Source organism: Rana temporaria, chromosome 2, assembly GCF_905171775.1.
Source record: "Rana temporaria chromosome 2, aRanTem1.1, whole genome shotgun sequence".
Lineage (NCBI taxonomy): Eukaryota > Metazoa > Chordata > Amphibia > Anura > Ranidae > Rana > Rana temporaria.
Genome location: NC_053490.1, coordinates 183,053,747 through 183,074,354, shown reverse-complemented (window position 1 = coordinate 183,074,354; position 20,608 = coordinate 183,053,747). Strand labels below are relative to the sequence as shown.

Genomic DNA, 20,608 nt, shown 5'->3' with positions numbered 1-20,608 from the left:
TAGCCCGAGGGCTCTCTCTATGGTGTACATGGTCGTATTGAGGGCCAGGTTTCTTTTTTTTACCTTTATTGTTTTTAGGTCTCACCGTAGTGTAACCCGGTGGAATCTGAGTTGGAGGGTTGAAAATGGCCTGGCCTGCCATGTCCATGGCAGGACAGACTGTTGAACGTTGATCCCCCTGTTCAGAAGGTAATATCACCGGAGTGCCAATCCACGACGGTAAAATAGGGGCAGAAGAAGCCTCCATTTCCTCGACTAACTTAGCTTCTGACAGTATGGAGACCTGGATAGGTGGGGGCTCAAAGTGGTTGCTGGTGCCCGTGTGCAATGCAGGACCCCTGTGTGCAGGCGCCAAGAGGCTGATTCAAAAGCCCAGCACGCCAGAGCCTTCTGTAAAGCGGCATGGACACAGAGTTGTGGGCTGTAAGCATCCCTGTGGATTGTACCAGGAAAACCTAAGACTTCTACTCTGCATCAGGTTGTGCAGTGAGCTGATATGTTTTGTGTATTGTAAGACTATAACACAACAGTGATTGCAATATATATTGTGGATAGTACCTTTGCTTTGCAGTAAGGACTATGTCTCCTAGAAGAGGGTCTAGGGCAAATAAAAGCACCAGAAAATCCCCACGTACGGCTAAGGATTCTGAGCTTACCTGCAGTTTACCATCCCCCTCTGTTAGCTTGATGGCAGCCTCACAGGATGGGCCACTGTCTGGTTTTGCAGCTTCTCCTATGGCAGCTCCTGTATACGTCACTGAAAAAGCTTTATAAGTTGCTATGGATGGCCTGGAAGGAAGGATTGCTAATATTGTCGCAACCTCCTTGAGAAATGGCGGAAAACGGGGTAGATCCCCCTTCATCTGCTCTGACTCTTGTTTTAGATGAGACTTCTGAGGGTGAAAAATATCTCTCAGGAGATGAAGATCATGGGCGGTCTGAGGACTCGGTGAATGAGAGGTTTCCTGCGACTTCTAAGTTGCTAAAGATGCAGGTGCAATATTATGCAGAGATGGTGCAAACCACTTCCAAATTGCCTCCTGTTAAAGCTTCTAGGCCCTCTGTTTCCTCTTTGGGATCTCGGAAATCCCCGCAGGCTGCATGCACCTTTCCAGTTTATCCCTTGCTGGATAAACTGATGTATGATGACTGGGTTCACCCAGATAAACGGTTTTCCCTCCTTTATCCTATGGAAGAAGGTTTCACGAAAAAATGGGGGGTACCTGCTATTGATGCAGCTACTTCTTGTGCAAACAAAAACCTGACCTGTTATTTAGACAATGCGCAGGGTTTCAAGGATCCAAATGATAAAAAGCTGGGGTCCCTATTAAAAGCCTCCTCTGCCATGGCTAGGGCTGTAGTACAACCTGCAGTTACAGCCATTGGTGTATGTCAGTTCCTCAAGGAACAAATGAAGCAGATGATTAACCTCCTCCTTTCAGAGGAGATTGAGGTTTATGAAGACCTTCCTAAGGCCTTGTGCTTTGCGATTGATGCGATTATAGACTCTGTTCAGCAAGCATCTCGCTTGAATCTCCTGCAGGTACACATGCGCAGGTCCCTTTGGTTAAAACATTGGGAGGCTGAGGCTTCCTGCAAGAAATACTTGGCAGCTTTCCCCTTTGGGGGAGAGCGCCTGTTTGGAGATGACCTGGTTAAATTCATCCAAAAGATTACCGGTGGCAAGTCTACTCTATTGCTGGTTAAAAGAAAGAGTAAGCGCCCCTCATTTAAACTTACTCTTTCTCCAGCCCCTGGAGACTCGGTCTCCAGGCAGTGGTGACGGCCCCCCCAGTCTAACACTAGGGGAAAAGCCCAGAACCAAGCCCAAGGCCAAAAAAGAACTTGGAGTTCAAAGTATAATCTATATATATATATAGAGATTTGTGTGTGGTATGTATGTATGTATGTATGTTCCAGCATCACGTCCAAACGGCTAAAGATATTAACATGAAACTTGGCACACATGTTACTTATATGTCAGCAACAAACATAGGATAGGTGGTTTAACCCTTACCCACCCCCATTTGCCATGGTCGGGGTTTTTCTTTAAAGTCCCATTCAACTCTATGGGAAATACATGTTACTTCTTAACTTCCAAACGGCTGTACATATTTCGATAACACTTGGTCACATGTTACTTATATGTCCACTTAAACTATAGGATAGTTAATTTATCCCTTAACTACCCCCATTTGTGAGGGTCGGGGTTTTTGTTTAAAGTTCCATGCAAATCAATGGGAAATGTATGTTCCCACATAACTTCTGTACGCCTGGAGATATTTCAATAATACCTGGTACACATATTACTTGTATGCCAAATAAAAATATATGACCGTTACATTAACCCTTACCTACACCCTTATATAAAAGATGGGTATATTTATATTACTATGATTTTCCTCCCCAAAAGGTTAAGATAGGAAGACCGGGCAACGCCGGGTATTCAGCTAGTAGATAATAAAATAATTGCTTACTGCAAGACTACAGAGGAAGATTTATGAGAGGTTATTACGAAGGGGTTTTCTTCACGTGTAAATGAATCACTTTACAGACAGCAGGTCTGTAAGGAGGGTGGGATCTGAGGGGTGGGACTCCCTGTTTACATTGGTCAGCATATTTTTTTATCATTTAAAATTTTATTGTGTGCACCAGCAAGAAACAATACAAATCCAGCATTGATATATGGTGCTATAAGCATAGACTGTTACAGAAAACAATAATAGAGTAGAACTGTATACTAGGTACAGACCGAATAGGATGATGTCAACACTGCAAAAAAAAACAAAAAACTACATTAGTCTGAATTAGAATGCAACGATGTAAAACACTCAAATCGCCCAAAGGCTGGTGTACACAAACACATTTTCCAATAGAAAGATAAATTCATTACATCACCGAAGTTAGAAGACCAGAAGGCGAGAGAATGAAGGAAACAAGACTAAGCAAGCTGTATAGGTTAAGACAGGAATTGAACAGGTAAACTTAGGAGAAAGGGGGAAAGAAAAAAAAAAAAGTTGACAACGCATGCACAGTCACAGCTGCTCAATTGAGGAGACCCTAAAGGTGTTGTAGTCTTGAGTACTGTAAATGGTGAAAGTAAAACCAGGTTTTATTGAATAGTTTCTCTCTTCATTTTAATGCAGCCATTCATTGTTCCATTAGTTTAATTTAATATACCACAGCTATCTACTGACCAACTGAAGGGGGTTCCGAGCATTTCCATTTTTGCAGTATACATATTTTAGCGGCATTAAGAAGTTGGATCAAGAGGGACTTCTTATATCTACGCCTTGAAATCGGAGTGAGGTCAACAAGCACTACTGGTCAGCATATTTAACTGTGCAGGATTGAATTTTAAAGGGGTGGTTCCCCTAAAAATAAACTTTTGACATTGCATTTGCTACAATAATTACAATTATAATCGGCTGGTTTTATTTAAAAAATACCTCCGTACGTAGCATTTGCTATATTCGTTCCCACCGCCACTTCCGGGTACGATGCTGGCGGTGGGCGTTCCTAATTGATGGACAGGCATCCGACCGACGCATCCATCGCATCACGAGATGCCGAAAGAAGCCGAACGTCGGTGCGCATGCGCCGTATAGAGCCGCACCGACGTTCGGCTTCTTTTGGCATCTCGTGACGCGATGGATGCTATTTTTAGGGGAACCACCCCTTTAATTTGTGATCCATTCATTCCTGCCCAGCAGCAGCACAGCTAGCTTTTTAGAACAGGCTGTGTATGAAGGGGTATCCTTCTTGAATAATGCTGTGATCCGTGAGATGGGACTTGGGAGGTTTGGAATCTCTGTAGGCATGACTGGGCGGGGTTTAATGCCAATTGGGAAGTATTCATCCCCACCCACATCAAAGCTGTGAAGGAAGTTACGAAGTTACATTATTTGCAGAGTCTGAAAGACCACAAAAATGGACTGTAGCTGCTGCAGGAAGTGGCTGTGGAAGGAACAGTCTATTAGGATATACAGAGTGTCACATGATACAAATCTATAGTAGTTAATGGAAATAACTAATTATAATGTATCATAAATAATGTCCAAAACAGTATGTGATGGTGTTCACACAAAAGAGCTGACTAGCCTGTGATTAACAAGTGCAGTCATTACTATGTCCCATTGGGTGGTACCATTAAATGTTTGTATGTTTCAAGGAAGGCCATGTCCCATTTACTATGTAGCTATTTACATTGATGATGTTGGCGATACAGCCCAAATGAAACTATTAGAAACTGTGTATAGGACCTACTGATGAAACCTGTTAGGCAGAGCTTCAGTGATCCAGGAGAAATAAAAAAAATAAAGTTGTGTGGTTGCCTAGAACCTAGAATCGCCTGCTGTCTTTGTATAGTAAATGTGAAATAATATTGAACTGTAAATCTATACCAGTTTAATATATATATATATATATATATATATATATATATATATATATATATATATATATATATATATATATATATATATATATATATATATATATATATATATATATATATATATATATATATATATATATAATATATATAATATATATATAATATATATAATATATATAATTTTTTATTTATTTTTTCTAACTATAAGGATCAATGAACAAAGGGAATGCATAAATACACAGGAAAAGGTGGAATATACCGACCATGACTGTATTGTTAGCCACAAGGGTACATCCTGCAACGTGTTACTAACGGAAGCCATTGTTCTGAAAAGACTAGAAAAGGTTAACACCAATAAATCACCAGGACCAGTTGGCTTACACCCGAGAGTCCTCAAAGAACTCAGGTCAGGTTATAGCCAGACCATTGTTCCTAATCTTTATGGACAGCATGATAGGAATGGTATCGGCTGATTAGAATAAAACCAATATTCAAAAAAAGGCCAGAGACATATACTGGGAAACTACAGCCTAACATCAATAGTATGTAAACTGTTGGAAGGGATGATAAGGGACCATATCCAAGAATTTGCTGATGAAAACAGTATCACCAGCAGAAATCTGGTGAGCCATCTAGATAGGGGAAGGCCTGGGGATGTGGTGTTCTGGATTTTGTGAGCAGGAGGTGGGATTACTGGTTGTGCCTAATTCGGAATATACTGTTGATTTTATTTTCTAAAATCTTCTAAAATTTAATTCTGCAAATATTGTATGCCAAATTTTTGGTTTCTCTGTGCGGAGACAAAGTACTAGTTTTGTATTAATACATGCTATTCACACAAATGTAATTTTTTTTGTTCACAGGTTATTCTAAGCACCTTTTTTGAGCTTTCTTATTTTGTTATATCATACTGTAGCTAACAACCCAAGGTTGGAAACTTCTGTTATATAGCCTATTGCATATGATTTGATACAGTCAGGAGGGGAAGATGTTTAGATTTATTAAAATCACTTGACGCTTGTTCCCAGTTACTGAAGAGTATATACTGCCCAAGTTCAACTGCTAGTTTCCATATTTCTTAAATCCTTGTGTAATTCATGTATCAAGTACCAGTAACGGCTGTTTTTCTATTTATAGTGGATTAATGATATTGAAATGGATCATAAGTATTCAGCATGGCCTTTTAGTGTTCAAGAATTGTTAAGACCAGCATTCCCTGGATCCATACGTCCAATCAGGCGAAACTTTTTTAACCTGGTGAGTATTTCATGCTCATCTTAAAGTCTGCTTGTCTATCTGTTTTTGGATTTGTATCATATCCATCAATGCCTTTTACATTTTTCCTTTGCTCTCTCTTTTTCTATCTGTATCATGGAATATAGACTTTGTGAACATTGTGCTCACTACTACATCCAAATGAATAGCCATAACTAGTATCTTCCAACTGTAATTACCAAAATTTCTGATCATTTTCCAGTCAGTTTCAGTAAGCTAATTATAGATTAGGATAGTCTTTTACGATGCATAGTATTATTGTAGTAAAAAAAATTGTGGGCAGTATCATAGATTACAGAGGGTAAATAAAAATACGGTTTTAAATGTGAAAGTGAAAACTAAACTTTCTATCACAGAACGTAAAAATAGATGTTACCTATTTCTTTCTTTTCTACATTTTAATTAGCAGTATAGTTTTCAAAGTACTGTACCTTTAGGCTGGTATTGTTTTCAATTTATGTGTTCTTTTATTCTGTATTATGTGAGGTTTAACTGTGGAAATAATCTTCAGGCTTTCCTGCCTGCACAGCTTCTCTCCTGAGGTTGCTGTGCGCTCCTGTTGATTACTGGTTGTTCTATGCCTAGTTTGGCCCCAACGGACAAAATAGGATGCACACTTTTTATTCACAAATCTATGCAAAAACAACAACTTTTGACTGCAGTCCAAATTCAGCTATTTTATTCACATTAACTTTTTTGTACAAAAAAGTTAAAGGAACAAAAAAATTAAAGGAACACTTTGAAAACATATCAGATCTCAACGGGCAAAAATCTTATGCTGGATATCTATACTGCTATGGACTGGGTAATGTGTTAGGAATGAAAGGATGGCACATCATTTGATGGAAATGAAAATTATCCTCCTAGAGTGGGCTGAATTCAAAGACACCCCGAAAATCTAAGTGAAAAAATTATGCAACAAGCTAGTCCATTTTGCTGAAATTTCATTCTAACAACTCAAAATGGTCCTCAGTATTTTGTATGGCCCCCAAGTGCTTGTATGCAATCCTGACAACATCAGGGCATGCTCCTAATGAGACGACGGATGGTGTCCTGGGGTATTTCCTCCCAGATCTGGACCAGAGCATCACTGAGCTCCTGAACAGACGGAGGTGCAACCTGGCGGCACCAACCGGGTAGGCCGAAACATAATGTCCCAGAGGTGTTTTTTTTTGATTTAGGTAAGGTGAGCATGGGGGCCATTCAATGGTATTCATTTCTTCATCCTCCAGGAATTGGCTGCATGCTCTCGCCACAGGTGAAGGCCGGGCATTGTTGTGCACCAGGAGGAGCCCAGGACCCACTGCACCAGCATAGGGTCTGACAATGGGTCCAAGGATTTCATCCTGATACCTAATGGCAGTCAGGGTGCCATTGTGTAGCCTGTAGATGTCTGTGCGTCCCTCCATGGATATGCCTCCCCAGACCATCACTGACCCACCACCAAACCGGTGATGCTGAACGATGTTACAGGCAGCATAAAGTTCTCCGTGGTTTCTCCAGACCCTTTTTCACGTCTGTCACATATGCTCAGGGTGAACCTGCTCTCATCTGTGAAAAGCATGGGGCACCAGTGGCGGACCTGCCAATTTTGGTGTTCAATGGAAAATGCCAATCGACCGTCACAGTGTCCGGCAGTGAGCACAGAGCACACTAGACGTCGGGCCCTCAGGCCACCCCCATAAAGTCTGTTTCTGGTTGTTTGGTCACAGACATTCACACCAGTGGCCTGCTGGAGGTCATTTTGTAGGGCTCTCGCAGTGCTCATCCTGTTACTCCTTGCACAAAGGAGTAGATACCGGTCCTGCTGATGGGTTAAGTGACCTTTTACAGATCTGTCCAGCTCTCCTAGAGTAACTGCCTGTCTCCTGGAATCTCTTCCATGCTCTTGAGACTGTGCTGGGAGACGCAACAAACCTTCTGGCAATGACGCGTATTGATGTGCCATCCTGGAGGAGTTGGACTGCCTGTGCAACCTTTATAGGGTCCAAGTATCGCCTCGTGCTACCAGTAGTGACACTGACCATAGCCAAATGCAAAACTAGTGAAAAACAGTCAGAAAGGATGAGTAGGGAAAACAAATGTCGGGCACCTCCACCTGAAAAAACATTCCTGTTTTGAAGGTCGTCTCGTTGTTGCCTATCTAGTGCACCTGTTGTTGTTAATCAGTTTCAGCTGCTTTGCTGTTAATTGAAATTAACAACCCCCTCTGTATACACCCCTCCCCCTCTGCTACTTAACTGACCAGATCAATATCCCAGGAGTTCTGTTTCAAAATTGTTCCTTTTTAAAAAAAATTGAGCAGTGTATATTTGTCTAGGCTACCTTTTTTATTGATCATTTTAATCAGTTTTTAACAAGCAGACTTTTTTCTTCATGCATTGTCGGTAAATTCATGATAAGTGTCTTGCAGTAGAAGTAGTTTGAGGTTTATTTCAAACAAACAAGATGTACACACATGTGACTTGGCACTGATTTTCAAATGACAACAGTAGTACCTAGAGAGCTTGTTCCATATGAAAACACAAATAAGACTTTTCGTTCATATAGATCAGGCATCACTAAAAAGCAGACCGCTGGCCACGTCCAGTTTGAGGCACTGTTCTGCCTGGCCCGCCATGATCCTGCCATTTAGAAGCCAGTTTTTCCCCTCAGCCGTCGCTACTGCTGACATCCCCACAGGCTGCAGTCTGCATCGGGAGGCAAGATAGTTCTGGATGAGAGCGGAGCTGCAAAGTTAACTTTCCCAAGTCGTCTTTCAGGACAGCACCTTGAGAGATAGTGACTCCACCCTCACCCACAGGAAACACCTTCTACTTCCTCCAGATCTTTAAAGGGAGGCGCCTCCCTAACACACCTCAGTTGTTGTGTTTCCTCCGGCCTGGAGGGAACATCTTCTGTGAGGGGAGTAAATATCTCAGGTGTTCCTGGGAGACGGCTTCCCTCCTACCTTTCTCCAGTTGAGACCGTCTGTCCTCCCGTACTACCCGAACGGAAGCGGTAGTTTTCGGGCTCCTCTTCCCCCTTTGTGCTCGGCGAGAGCCAGAAACACTCGGTGACCTGGAAGGAACGGCGGTCGTGCGTGCGTCGCCACCATTTTGGCGTGGCCAGGATGGAACAGCAGGTTGCCGGGTTAGCGCGAACGTCTTTTTCGGCGTGACCGCAGGGGGAAGAGGGAGGACAGAGGCTGGGGCCTTTTTCCGTTTCTGGTCCGGTGCAGCGGCACTATTGGAGTCCGGAAACGGTGTGTGAGCCACGGTGAAGTGCTGTTCATCTGCAATAGAGGTCGCAGAAGTTACAGCGGTGGGACAGGCACAGGCACCAGCAGGGCCAGGTAGGAGGCAGCAGTTTAAGTCTGCCTGTTTTTTTCCTTACCTGTATCTTTTTTTGCTTTCCGGTCTCCTTTTTTCTAATCCCCCTAGTGGCAAGGGGCCTGTCGGGGCACTGGATTGGGCACATTTCTTTCCTAGTGCACCCATGTGGGGGGGGTCCATTTATTGGGACTGGGTCTCATTAAGGATTCCCCTGCTTTCTTTCTTCTCCCCAGGTAGATGGGCGAGAACTATAAGAAGGCTCTATGCAGCACATGCATTGCTTCTTTTGTTCAGGAGGAATCAACCCCTATGCAGGACAGCTGGTTACCTCCGTAAAGAAAGAACTCTTTGCCACGATTCAAACTTTTCGTGACTCTTAGTTTCCCTTCCACAACTTGGGCCTTCACCTCTCAGGAAAGGTCACTCCCATGTTCCTTCCAGTGAGGATTCAGAGGGGTCGGGGTTTATCCCTGGGGGAGGTGTATGGTTGCTTAGAATTTTTTTTTTCAGTAAGGTTCTAAGTTAATATGTCCGCAGGTATGCAGATCTGAGTGAGCAAAGCGCAGGACATGTCCGATCTACTCAGTTATTTCTGACGCCAATGGGCAGACAGAGCTGGCAGAATCCAGAAAAGGGGCCTTTTTCTCAAAAACCCATAAAGGGCGATTTTTTCTTTTGAGGAGATCCCTCTACAGGGTGGCTCAGGTGTCCGGGTCCTCTGATCTACCTTTTTGAGGACTTGGGGGTTCTAAAAAGACCCTATGGACAAACGCATGGATGATATTTTTTCCAAAAAGAGCCCATGGCAGTCGATCAGGAAATTGAAACCCGCTATGGCCACGACATGTGTAGCCAGAAACTTAGAGGGTTGAACTATCCAGTTAATGGTGGTAGATCCACCTAAACAAGGACTCCTTTTCTGCCCTATCCTCTGCAGTAGTTTATTTAGCTGATGCTTCAGCTGAAACAATTAAGAGGTTGAGAGGCCACAGCCTTGATTTAATTCGGCGAGAAGGGCGTGGTGATTAAAGACCTGAGGCCAGGTGATGCAGCTTCAAAAAATTTAAAGCTTGCAGAATTCTCTTTTTGGGCCGGAACTAGGAAGCATCCTAAACAGGTCAGCTGGAAGGAAATGTCTTCCCAAAAACAGCAAGCCAAAGGGAAAGGGGGAATTCTCTCTCATCTTCCTACGCAAGCCGAGAAATCCCAAGGTCTCCCGAGGCCTTCTAAGGTTCCTTCCGCAGTGATCAGCGGTAACATCCAGTCAGTACATTATGATCACTCTTGCCCAGGGTTATGCCATAGAGTTCTCGAGAGCCTGGATAGCTCAGTCGGTAGAGCATCAGATTTTAATCTGAGGGTCCAGGGTTCAGGTCCCTGTTCGGGCACTGCCTTTCAACTACCTGTGAGGTCCTTGAACTGAAGATAGGGCAGTCGTTATGCACGTCTGTCAGGAATGTGCACTGGACCAAAGAGTTGAAATGTCCTAGGGGATGGGACGCCAACTCTCCCCTCTAGGCTCTCGGAATCTGCGCCAGAAATAAAGAGGGGATTCCAACTTGTTTAGAAACCCCTCCCAAGAGAGGTTTTGTTGATTACATAAAAACCCTGGCCATGCAGTCTCATTTAGAGAGCTGATTGAACAGACTGGGATGCTTTTCTCACTTATTCCTGGTAGAGAAGCCTACAGGGAAGTTCAGAATGAGCTTAAACTTGAAGCCTCTAAACAAATCTGTCAGATACAGAAGGTTCAAGATGGATTCAACTTCTTTTGGTCAAGAATCTATTGATGCCAGACTGTTTTATGGCATCTTGAGGGGACGCGTACCTGTGCATCCCTACCTCCCCTCAGTCCAGAGGGTTGGCAGTAAAGTGTAGTGGGAGTGGATCGTCACCTTAAATTCAGGGCGTTCTCTTATTCGGACTGTCATCATCGCCTCATATTTTATTTTTATTTTTTTCACCAAGGTGGTGGCGGAAGCCCTAGCCCCGCTTCGTCTACAGGGTATTGCAGTTTGGCTTACCTAGATGACCTATTCTTTTCTTCACCCCATGGAAAGATATGTTACCGAACAATCTATTCAGGGCGAGAAGTTACTCGGAATCACTGGGCTGGATTATTAACCTTCAGGTATCATCCCTAGTTCCATCTCAGGAAGTCAGTTTACTTGGGTTACCAGGTAGATTCGGTAAACCGGAAGATGTTTCTCCCACAGGAGAAAAAGGGCCAGGTTTTCAGGACACAGCGTTGCCCTGGGCCCACCCGCCCTCCCGAGCCCCCCGCGGCCACCCCAGGAAGACAGACGGCGCCCGACCATGGCACGTGGCCCTCTCCCCCCGTTGGGGACGAGACAGCCTAACCAGCCGATGGCTATAAGGCAGGTGATGTTGGCATTAGGAGTTCTGACATCAACAATGCCATTTATTCTATGAGCAAGACTACATGTCAGGTGCCTACAGACCTTTCCCCTGAGATCATGGGGTCGCGGTCTCAGTTCCCTGGACTCTCAGATAAAATCACATCGCAGGGGAGAAGTTCTCTCTATGGGTGGAAAAGATCAGGAGAGCCTTCAAAGGGTCTGGAGTGGTCCTTTCCAGTGAAGCGATCCTCGGACTGGAGAGAACTAAAGGCGATTGCATTGGCTCTAACAGAGTTGTTCCGGGTCTACTAAATCACCATGTTCAGGTGTCAACGGACTATACCACAGCAGTGGTATACCTAAACAGACAAGTGGGCGCAAGAAGCAGACCTCTGCATATTCTTGTGGCAAAAACTCTTCTCTGAGCGGGAAAGATTTTGAGGTCCCCATAAGCGATACTCTTAAAGTCCCTGTACAGGGTAGCGCATTACCTGACATCAGGTTTGGGAAGCAGAGTGGTCTCTGAACCCGGAGATCTGTTGTGGAAATTTCCAATAAGTGGGGTCATCCAGAGGTGGACCTGTTGCCTCAAGGGGAAAACTCTCAGGTTTTTTGTAGTTCTTTTCCAAAAACAGACTGGACGGGTCCGTAGGAATTGATGCTCTGACGCATCCTTGGTGGTTTCACCTGTGCCTCGCGTTCCCCCTCTTTCCAGTTAATCCCCCCTAGTGCTAAGGAGGATTCAGAGAGAAAAGGTACCGGTCATCTTGATCGCCCCGTACTGGCCCAAGAGAGTTTGGTCCTCGACAGTCCTAGGAATGGCGGCCAGGCCATGTTGGCATCTACCTCTCAGACAGGAGCTGTCAGTGCAGGGCCCTGTATGCCATCCAGATGGGTCCAGTCTCTCCCTTGCAGCCTGGCATCTGAAAGGCAACTCCTAAAGAAGAAGGGTTCTCAGACCGTTTATTTTTTACTCTGCTGGAAAGCAGGTAGAAAGTGACGAGGATTTTAGGTACAAAGGCGTGAAAGATGTATACGGCCTGGTGTAACTCGTCTAACCAAGAGCCTATCGAGCTTGGGTCCATTTTAGAATTCTTTCAGGAGGGAGCAGATAAAGGTCTGGCGATCAGTACATTAAAAGTACAAATATCTGCTTCGATAGTGTTCCTAGAGGACCACTGGTAGTTCGGTCTCTTTTTTAAGCCCTTTCGAGGCCTGGAACGGCTCAAATCAGGGGTTCTTGTATCAAAATCTTTTGCGAGTATTAGGATCCATGGCAGGAAAGCCATATGGAACTTTTATAAGACGCATCTCTTAGAGATCTTACCTTACAGCTTATTCCTGGTCGCTATAACTTCAGCAGGCAGGATCAGGGTATTCCATACTCTGTCTATAAGGGAACCTTATCCGTCTTTATTCTTGGATTGAATTGTCCTAAAAACAGATTAAAAATGTTCCTAGGGCAGCAGTTAATCGTTGCAGGATATTGTGCTGCCTAATTTCTGTGCAAATCCCTCAGGGGAGAAAGATTTTTCTTTAAAAAAAAAAAAGAGGCTTTGTTATGCCATCTCAAAATAACAAAGCGCCTCAGACGTGTTCTATTTGTTCTTTTTTGGGTTGCCAGGCTTTAAAAGGTACCTTGGCTAGGTGGTGGAATTTATCCATTCGAGAAGCTTCTCTCACGCGGACGTGGTGCCACCAGTAGGAATCTGTGCTCAGTCAACAAGAGCACTTGCAGCCACATAGGCAGAGAGAGCTGATGCCACCCCTAAGCAAATGGGCGAAGCAGCGAGATGGTTAAGCTTCCGCACCTTGTTGCGGCAATACAGTTTGGACCTCACATCCGCCAATGACCTGCATTCGGCAGAAGAGTCCTACAGGCTGTTGCCCCACCCTAAAGTTAAGTCTCTGTTATCCTCTCAAGGTGCTGTCCTGAAAGACGACTTGGGAAAATTCAAGTTAGACTTACCGGTAACTTGTTTTCCAGAAGTCTTTCAGGACAGCAACGACCCGCCCTATTGGTTTAATGTACCATGCTGTGACTAACGTATGTGTTTATATGTTCCAGCTGGGGCCAGAGGTTCTCTGATACAGGTGTGTTAGGGAGGCGCCTCCCTTTAAAGATCTGGAGGAAGTAGAAGGTGTTTCCTGTGGGTGAGGGTGGAGTCACTATCTCTCAAGGTGCTGTCCTGAAAGACTTCTGGAAAACAAGTTACCGGTAAGTCTAACTTGAATTTTTCATATTAAGCAGCAGGTGATTGGTTGCTAGGCATTTCTAGCAACCAATCACAAGCTGACTAACAGAAAAAGTTATGTAGCTCCTTTACTCCATTCAGAACTGTCCTGCCACCTGACATCAGCTCTAGACCTGCTGTGTCTGCCGAGCTCAGCCCTGTGTAAGGTAGGACGGGGGGAAACGACTTTGCCACTGCTGTGCTGGATAGGGAGGAAGTTGGGGCGGGGGTGATATAAAAGGGGGATCAGGAATTTAAATGAGTGTGGGTGATGTAAGGTGGGGGCGGAGAACAGAATTGTGAGGGGGGGGGTGATACTGTATGAAAGAGGACTGGAACGTAAAAGGAATACAGGGGTTATAGGAGGAGGAGCCAGGACTGGAATGTGCACCGGGTGAGGTGGTGAGTTTCCCTGGGGGCCCCCATGCTATGTGACGGCCGGGAGGTGACCATGGGTATTTCTGCTTTGCAGTTAGGTGACACAGCGGGGGGGCATTATGAAGCCTGGACAGGTACTTCTTCCCCTGTGAGCCTGAGTTAACCCTTGCTGCCCCTCCCCCTGCCACATCTGCTATGTCGGTGGCGTTTTTTCTCGCCAGGTTTGAAGCGACTGGGCCGGATGGGGGTATATTAGCGCCCCCCTCCCTGGCCTGCTTCTGGGGATATCTCTGACACTCTGTATTGTCAGATGATGCAGGCTTAACCCACGCGCACAGTGAGAACGACTCTGATTCAGGGTCGGTTACTGTTTGGAATTGTTGGAGCTATTTTTTCTGCAGGCGTAATATTCAGTACTTGAGGTTGGGAGCGGGGGCACCTGCTGTGCCAGTCCCTTTTGGGTCCCGCAAACCGCCACGCACTGACAATGTTTTCCTTGTGTTCCTTTTTTTGGGACAGTTTGTTCTACAAGGAATGGGATACACCTTTGTGGAGGACCTTTTTAGTAAAGTGGGTCTCTCCTCCATCTGTGGACCCTCCCGTGTCCAGGTTGAGCTAACCACCATGTGGATGGGGCTCCTGCCTTTGAGGACCCCGCGGATGGGAGAATGGAGGCTGTGGCCCACTCCTTCTTCGCGGTTGGGGGTTCGGCTGTAAGACTGGTTTTGGCCGGGGCCCTGGTGTCACGGACTCTGACTGTACGGGCAACGCTTTTTGCTGCAGGAACTGGTGGCTTCCGAGACCTGCAAGGACATGGCTGAACTATTGGTTCTGGGTTTAAAAAATGTGTCTGTGAGTCGGTCCTGGTTACGCTCTTGCTTTCCAGGGCTTCCGCCTATGCGGTAGTACTGCGCCGCCTTGTGTGGCTGAAGTGCTGGTCTGCGGACTAGTCCTCAAAGAAGGCCTTGGTGGATTTGCCCTTTAAGGGTGAACGGTCTTTTGGGGCATCCCTGTATGGCATCATTAAGGATGCCACGGGTGGTAAGAGCACACTGTTCCCACAGTCTGGGAAGGGCTAGGGGCCTCGCCATGAGCAAGGGCCCTCCTTTACTACCCCCAAGCGTTTTTTCCGCCCGCCCTGTGTGGTGGGGGAAGGTTTGCAGGGTGCTAAGACCCCCGCTGCAGGGCAGTAGCGCACCTGGTACCGCAGGCCCAACAAGTCTGCGGACATACCTGCTTGAAGGTCTGCCCCCGCCCGTGTCCCGGGTGGGGGACCGGCTTCGCGAATTCGCAGCTCAGTGGAGGTCTCTCCTCTCTGACCATTGAGGGTTGCGAAGTAGTTTCCTCGGGGTACAAGATAGTTTCTCTCTTGACTACCAAACAGGATTTTTTACTTCCAACCTCTGGCTTCCTCCGGTTCGCCGGTTGGCTCTGTCAGGGGCTGTCCAAGATCTTCTGGTCGGGAGAGTGATTGTGCCAGTTCACTCGATGGAACGGTCTCAGGGGTTTTATTCCAATCTCTTTGTTGTCCCCAAGAAGGACGGGGTCCGTCCCATCCTGGACCTCAAGGCCCTTGTTTGTTTTGTCAAACTGCAAAAATTCAGGATGGCGTTGATTCGCTCGGTAATAGCGGCACTCCATCAGGGGGATTTTCTGGCGTCCTTGGATGTCATGAACGCGCGTACCTGCATACTCCCATATGCTCAAAGCACCAGAGATTTCTGTGCTTTGCGGTCGGGGAGGACCATTTTCAATTTGTGGCCCTCCCGTTCGGCTTGGTGACGGCACTACGGGTTTTCACCAAGGTGCTCGTCCCGATACTGGCCCTGCTGTGACAGCGGGGGTTTGTTAACGTGGGATATCTGGACGACATTCTCCTACGAGCTTCTTCGGACTCAAAATTAGTAGAGGACGTGTCTATCACGTGTTAGACTCTCCAAGAGTTCGGCTGGCTTCTGTATTGTCCAGAAGTCAGTGTTGATTCCGTCTCAGGGACTGGAATACCTGGGACTAGTCCTGGATTCCGCCGAGGCGAGAGACGGAGAAACTTCAGACTCTGCAATCTGCAGTGCAGCAGTTGTCGACCCAGAAGTGGTCATCTCTGCGATTCTGCATGAGGGTTCTGGGTCTGATGGTGGCCTCTTTCTTGCAGTATGCCCAATTCCACACCAGGGTGCTACAGAGGGAACTGCTGTCACGTTGGGACAAGCTCCCGTCATCTCTGGATTACCAGATTCAATTGAGTCAACTGGTCAAGTCTCCCCTGGTGTGGTGGCTAGCGTCTCCGGTGCTTCGGACCGGGAAGCCGTTTTTTGCCATGCCACTGGACAGTTGTCACGACGAATGCCAGCCTCTCCGGTTGGGGGGGGTGTTTTGGGGCACCCAGTCAGCCCAGGGGCACTGGACTCAGGAGGAGTTCTGCCTACCGATTAATATTCTGAAGCTCCGAGCATTCAAGCTGTGCCTTGCCAGGTGGTCCCTGGATCTGCAGGGCCGACCGGTCAGGATCCAGTCCGACAACGCCACGGCCGTGGCGTACATCAATCATCAGGGAGGCACACGGAGTTCAGCTGCAGCGACGGAGGTCGCGCACATCCTTCGGTGAGCCGAAAGGTCCGTTCGGCATTCCGGGAGTACAGAATTGACAAGCCGACTTTCTAAGTCGCACTGCACTAGACCAAGGAGAGTGGTCTCCACCCACAGGTGTTTCAGGGTCTGTGCCAAAAAGTGGGGCACTCCGGACGTGGACCTTCTAGCGCCACGGTTCGTGGCCAGGCCGAAGGACCCGTGGGCGGACACGTCGGACGTGTTGGTGGTGCCTTGGGTCACTATCGCCTAATTTACGCCTTCCCTCCTCTGAAACTTCTTCCTCGCCTGCTGCGCAGAGTGGAAGCCGAAGGGATTCTATCAATCCTGATCGCCCCAGTTTGGCCGTGTCGCTCCTGGTACGCGGACCTGGTGCGTCTGGTGGCAGATGCCCCCTAGCGTCTTCCCCTGAGAGGAGATCTTCTGTCGCAGGGTCCGATCTTCCACCCTGCTTTACAGTCGCTGGCTTCAGCGGCGTGGCTGTTGAGAGCCAGGGGCCGAGGGACCGAGGCCTATTGGGCTCAGTGGTCTCTACCGTGCTGCATGCACGGAAGTCTACCTCACGTAGGATTTACTATCATACGTGGAAGGCCTACATCTCTGTGTGAGGAGATGAAATGGCACCCTCGTACATACACGGTGTACAGGATTCAGCTGTTTTTACAGCAGGGAGTGGATCAGGCTCTCGCCTTAAGTACGGTTAAGAGTCAGATTTCTGCTCTGGCTGTTTACTTTCAGCGACCCTTGGCATCGCACTCCTTGGTGCGTACGTTTGTTCAGGGGGTCTGGCATGTGGCCCCTCCGGTGCGCCCTCCTCTACCCCCATGGGACTTGAATTTAGTCCTTTCGGTGCTTCAGGATGCTCCCTTTGAGGACATTCAAGAGTTTTTTTTGTTGACTGTCACAAAAGGTGATTTTTTTTTTTTTCTGGTAGCAATTACCTAGATCAGACGAGTGTCTGTCTGAACTGGCAGCCTTGTCCTGCAAGGCTCCCTACTTGGTCATCCATAAGGATAAGGTGGTGCTGCGGCCACAGCCGTCTTTTCTCCCAAAGGTCGTTTCCGCTTTTCACATTAATGTGGACATTGTTCTTCCATCCTTATGTCCTCAGCCAAAATACCAGGTGGAGGCCACTTTACATCCTCTGGATGTGGTTCGGGCCCTACGAGTGTACTTATCTGCTACGGTTCCGTTCCAGAAGTCGGACTCACTGTTCGTGTCGGTGGCTGGTCCTACAAGAGGGCCTGGCAGTCTCGTTGGCCACCATTTCTAGGTGGATCCGACAGATTGTGCTTCAGGCCTATGCCCTGAAAGGGCGGGCGCCTTCCTTTCGGGTTACGGTGCATTCGACCAGGGCGATCGGGGGGCCTCTTGGGCTTTCCGGCATCAAGCCTCTGTGTTACAGGAGTGTAAGGCAGCGACCTGGTCGTCGATCCACACTTTTTCAAAGGTTTACAAGGTGGATGTGTGTGCATCTTCTGATGCCTCCTTCGGCCGCAGGTGTTACAGGCAGCAGTTTATGGTTGGAGTTCCTCCGTTGAGCAACTCCGGTTTTGTTTGGGGTGTAACCTGGTTTGCTGTGTTGTTTTCCCACCCCTCGAAATTTTTGGACACTGCTTGGGGATGTCCCTACTGTCAAAGGATGCTGTGTTCGTCCATGAACGGAAGAGAAAATAGGTTTTTTATACTCACCGTAAAATCAATTTCTCTAAGTTCATGGACGGACACAGCACCCACCCTCCTTTGTTTGTACTGCTTGTTACGAACTGAGGCTGCTAGAGCAGGGTGTGGGTTATACCCGGGGGGGGGGGTGGCACGCCCCCTGGGAGGAGCTGCACTGAGGAATGTGTTAACACTTAAAGTGCTTTTTTCTGCCTAAACTCTCCTAAGGAAGCAGATATAACCCTACTGTCAAAGGATGCTGTGTCCGTCCATGAACTCAGAGAAATGGATTTTACGGTGAGTACAAAAATCCTATTTTTTGCGTATGCTCAATTTTAACCATTTTGCAAAAAGGTAAAGATTACAAATATTTGTTATGTATTGACTCCATACAGGTTAAGCTTTAACAGTGGGGATCGAAAGTTTTGGGCACCCCAGGTAAAAATTTGTATTAATGTGCATAACAAAGCCAAGGAAAGATGGAAAATTCTCCAAAAGGCATCAAATCACAAATTAGACATTCTTATAATATGTCAAAAAAAGTTAGATTTTATTTCCATCATTTACACTTTACAATTTAAATTCAAAATTACAGAAAACAAAAAAATGGCGTCTGCAAAAGTTTGGGCACCCTGCAGAATTTATAGCATGCACTGCCCTCTTTGCAAAGCTGAGACCTGCCAGTGTCATGGATTGTTCTCAATCATTGTCTGGGAAGACCAGGTGATGTCAATCTGAAAGGTTTTAAATGCCCAGACTCATCTGACCTTGCCCCAACAATCAGCACCATGGGTTCTTCTAAGCAGTTGTGTAGAAAACTGAAACTGAAAATCGTTCCAGCTCACAAAGCTGGAGAAGGCTATAAGAAGATGGCAAAGCGTTTTCAGTCAATATCCTCTGTTTGGAATGTAATTAAGAAATGACAGTCACCAGGAACAGTGGAAGTTAATGCAAGATCTGGAAGACCAAGAAAAATATCAGACAGAACAGCTCGCAGGATTGTGAGAAAAGCAATTTAAAAACCCACGTTTGACTGCACGATCCCTCCAGAAAGATCTGGCATACACTGGAGTTGTGGTACACTATTCCAGTATAAAGAGATACCTGTACAAATATGGTCTTCATGGAAGAATCATCAGAAGAAAACCTCTATGTCCTCACCACAAAAATCAGCGTTTGAACTTTGCAAATGAACATATAGACAAGCCAGATGCATTTTGGAAACAAGTTCTGTGGACCGATGAGGTTAAAATATAACTTTTTGTCCAGAATGAGCAAAGGTACATTTGGAGAAGAAAGGGCACAGAATTTAATGAAAAGAACCTCTGTCCAACTGTTAAGCATTAGGGTGGATCAATCATGCTTTGGGGTTGTATTGCAGCCAGTGGCACAGGGAACATTTGACGAGTAGAAGGAAAAATGGATTCAATAAAATTTCCGCAAATTTTAGATGGTAACTTAATGCCATTTGTGAAAAAGCTAAAGTTAGAGAGGATGGCTTCTACAAATGGATAATGATCCTAAACACACCTCAAAATCCACAGGGGATTACATTAAGAGGCGTAAACTGAAGGTTTTGCCGTGGCCTTCACAATCTCCTGACCTCAACATAATTAAAAATCTATGGATAGACCATAAAAGAGCAGTGCGTGACAGACAGCCCAGGAATCTCAAAGAACTGGAAGACTTTTGTAAGGAAGAATTGGCAAAGATACCTCAAACAAGAATTGAAAGACTCTTGGCTGGCTACAAAAAGCATTTACAAGCTGTGATACTTGCCAAAGGGGGGCAGTACAAGATATTAACTCTGCAGGGTGCCCAAACTTTTGCAGACGCCATTTTTTTGTTTTCTGTAATTTTGAAAGTGTAAATGATGGAAATAAAATCTAACTTTTTTTGACATATTATAAGAATGTCTAATCTGTAATTTGATGCCTTTTGGAGATTTTTCCATCTTTCCTTGGCTTCGTTATGCACATTAATACAAACTTTCGATCCTCACTGTATATTTAGTTGGAATTTAGCAGGAATTTTGTAAACTTAGCTGTGTTTATCTGCTAATAATGGTTTTAGTGTATTTTTAGCAAAAATATTGATTTGATAAACATTTGCGCAAATACCATGGTGCCTAAAAAAATCAGTAGCACCTTCTTTTTATTCCAGAGGTCATATGCTTTTAGAAAATATATGGTTTGGGGACTCGTTTTACAATCTCTGAATGCTGTAAGTGAAAAATTAAAACTCCCCAGATTTTTTGAGAAATTTTGGGGTACATTCGATTTTCACCATTTTGCAAAAAGGCGCAATTTAAAATTTACAAATATTTGTTATTTATTAACTCCATACAGGTTTTGTAAAATTTGCTGTGTTTGTTTTTATCTGCTAATAATGGTTTTAGTGTAT

At 45.7% G+C, this 20,608-nt stretch overlaps 1 protein-coding gene across 3 annotated transcripts in view; it reads left to right on the top strand.

The window, feature by feature from the left end:
- The window catches only part of UGGT2 (UDP-glucose glycoprotein glucosyltransferase 2), a 446,216-nt gene that overhangs the window by 115,525 nt on the left and 310,083 nt on the right, over positions 1–20,608 (top strand). For all 3 annotated transcript variants that reach the window (XM_040336106.1, XM_040336105.1, XM_040336104.1), the window contains exon 13: positions 5,534–5,653. In XM_040336106.1, coding sequence (XP_040192040.1) covers positions 5,534–5,653 — 120 coding nt within the window. The remainder of the gene's footprint in view (positions 1–5,533; positions 5,654–20,608) is intronic.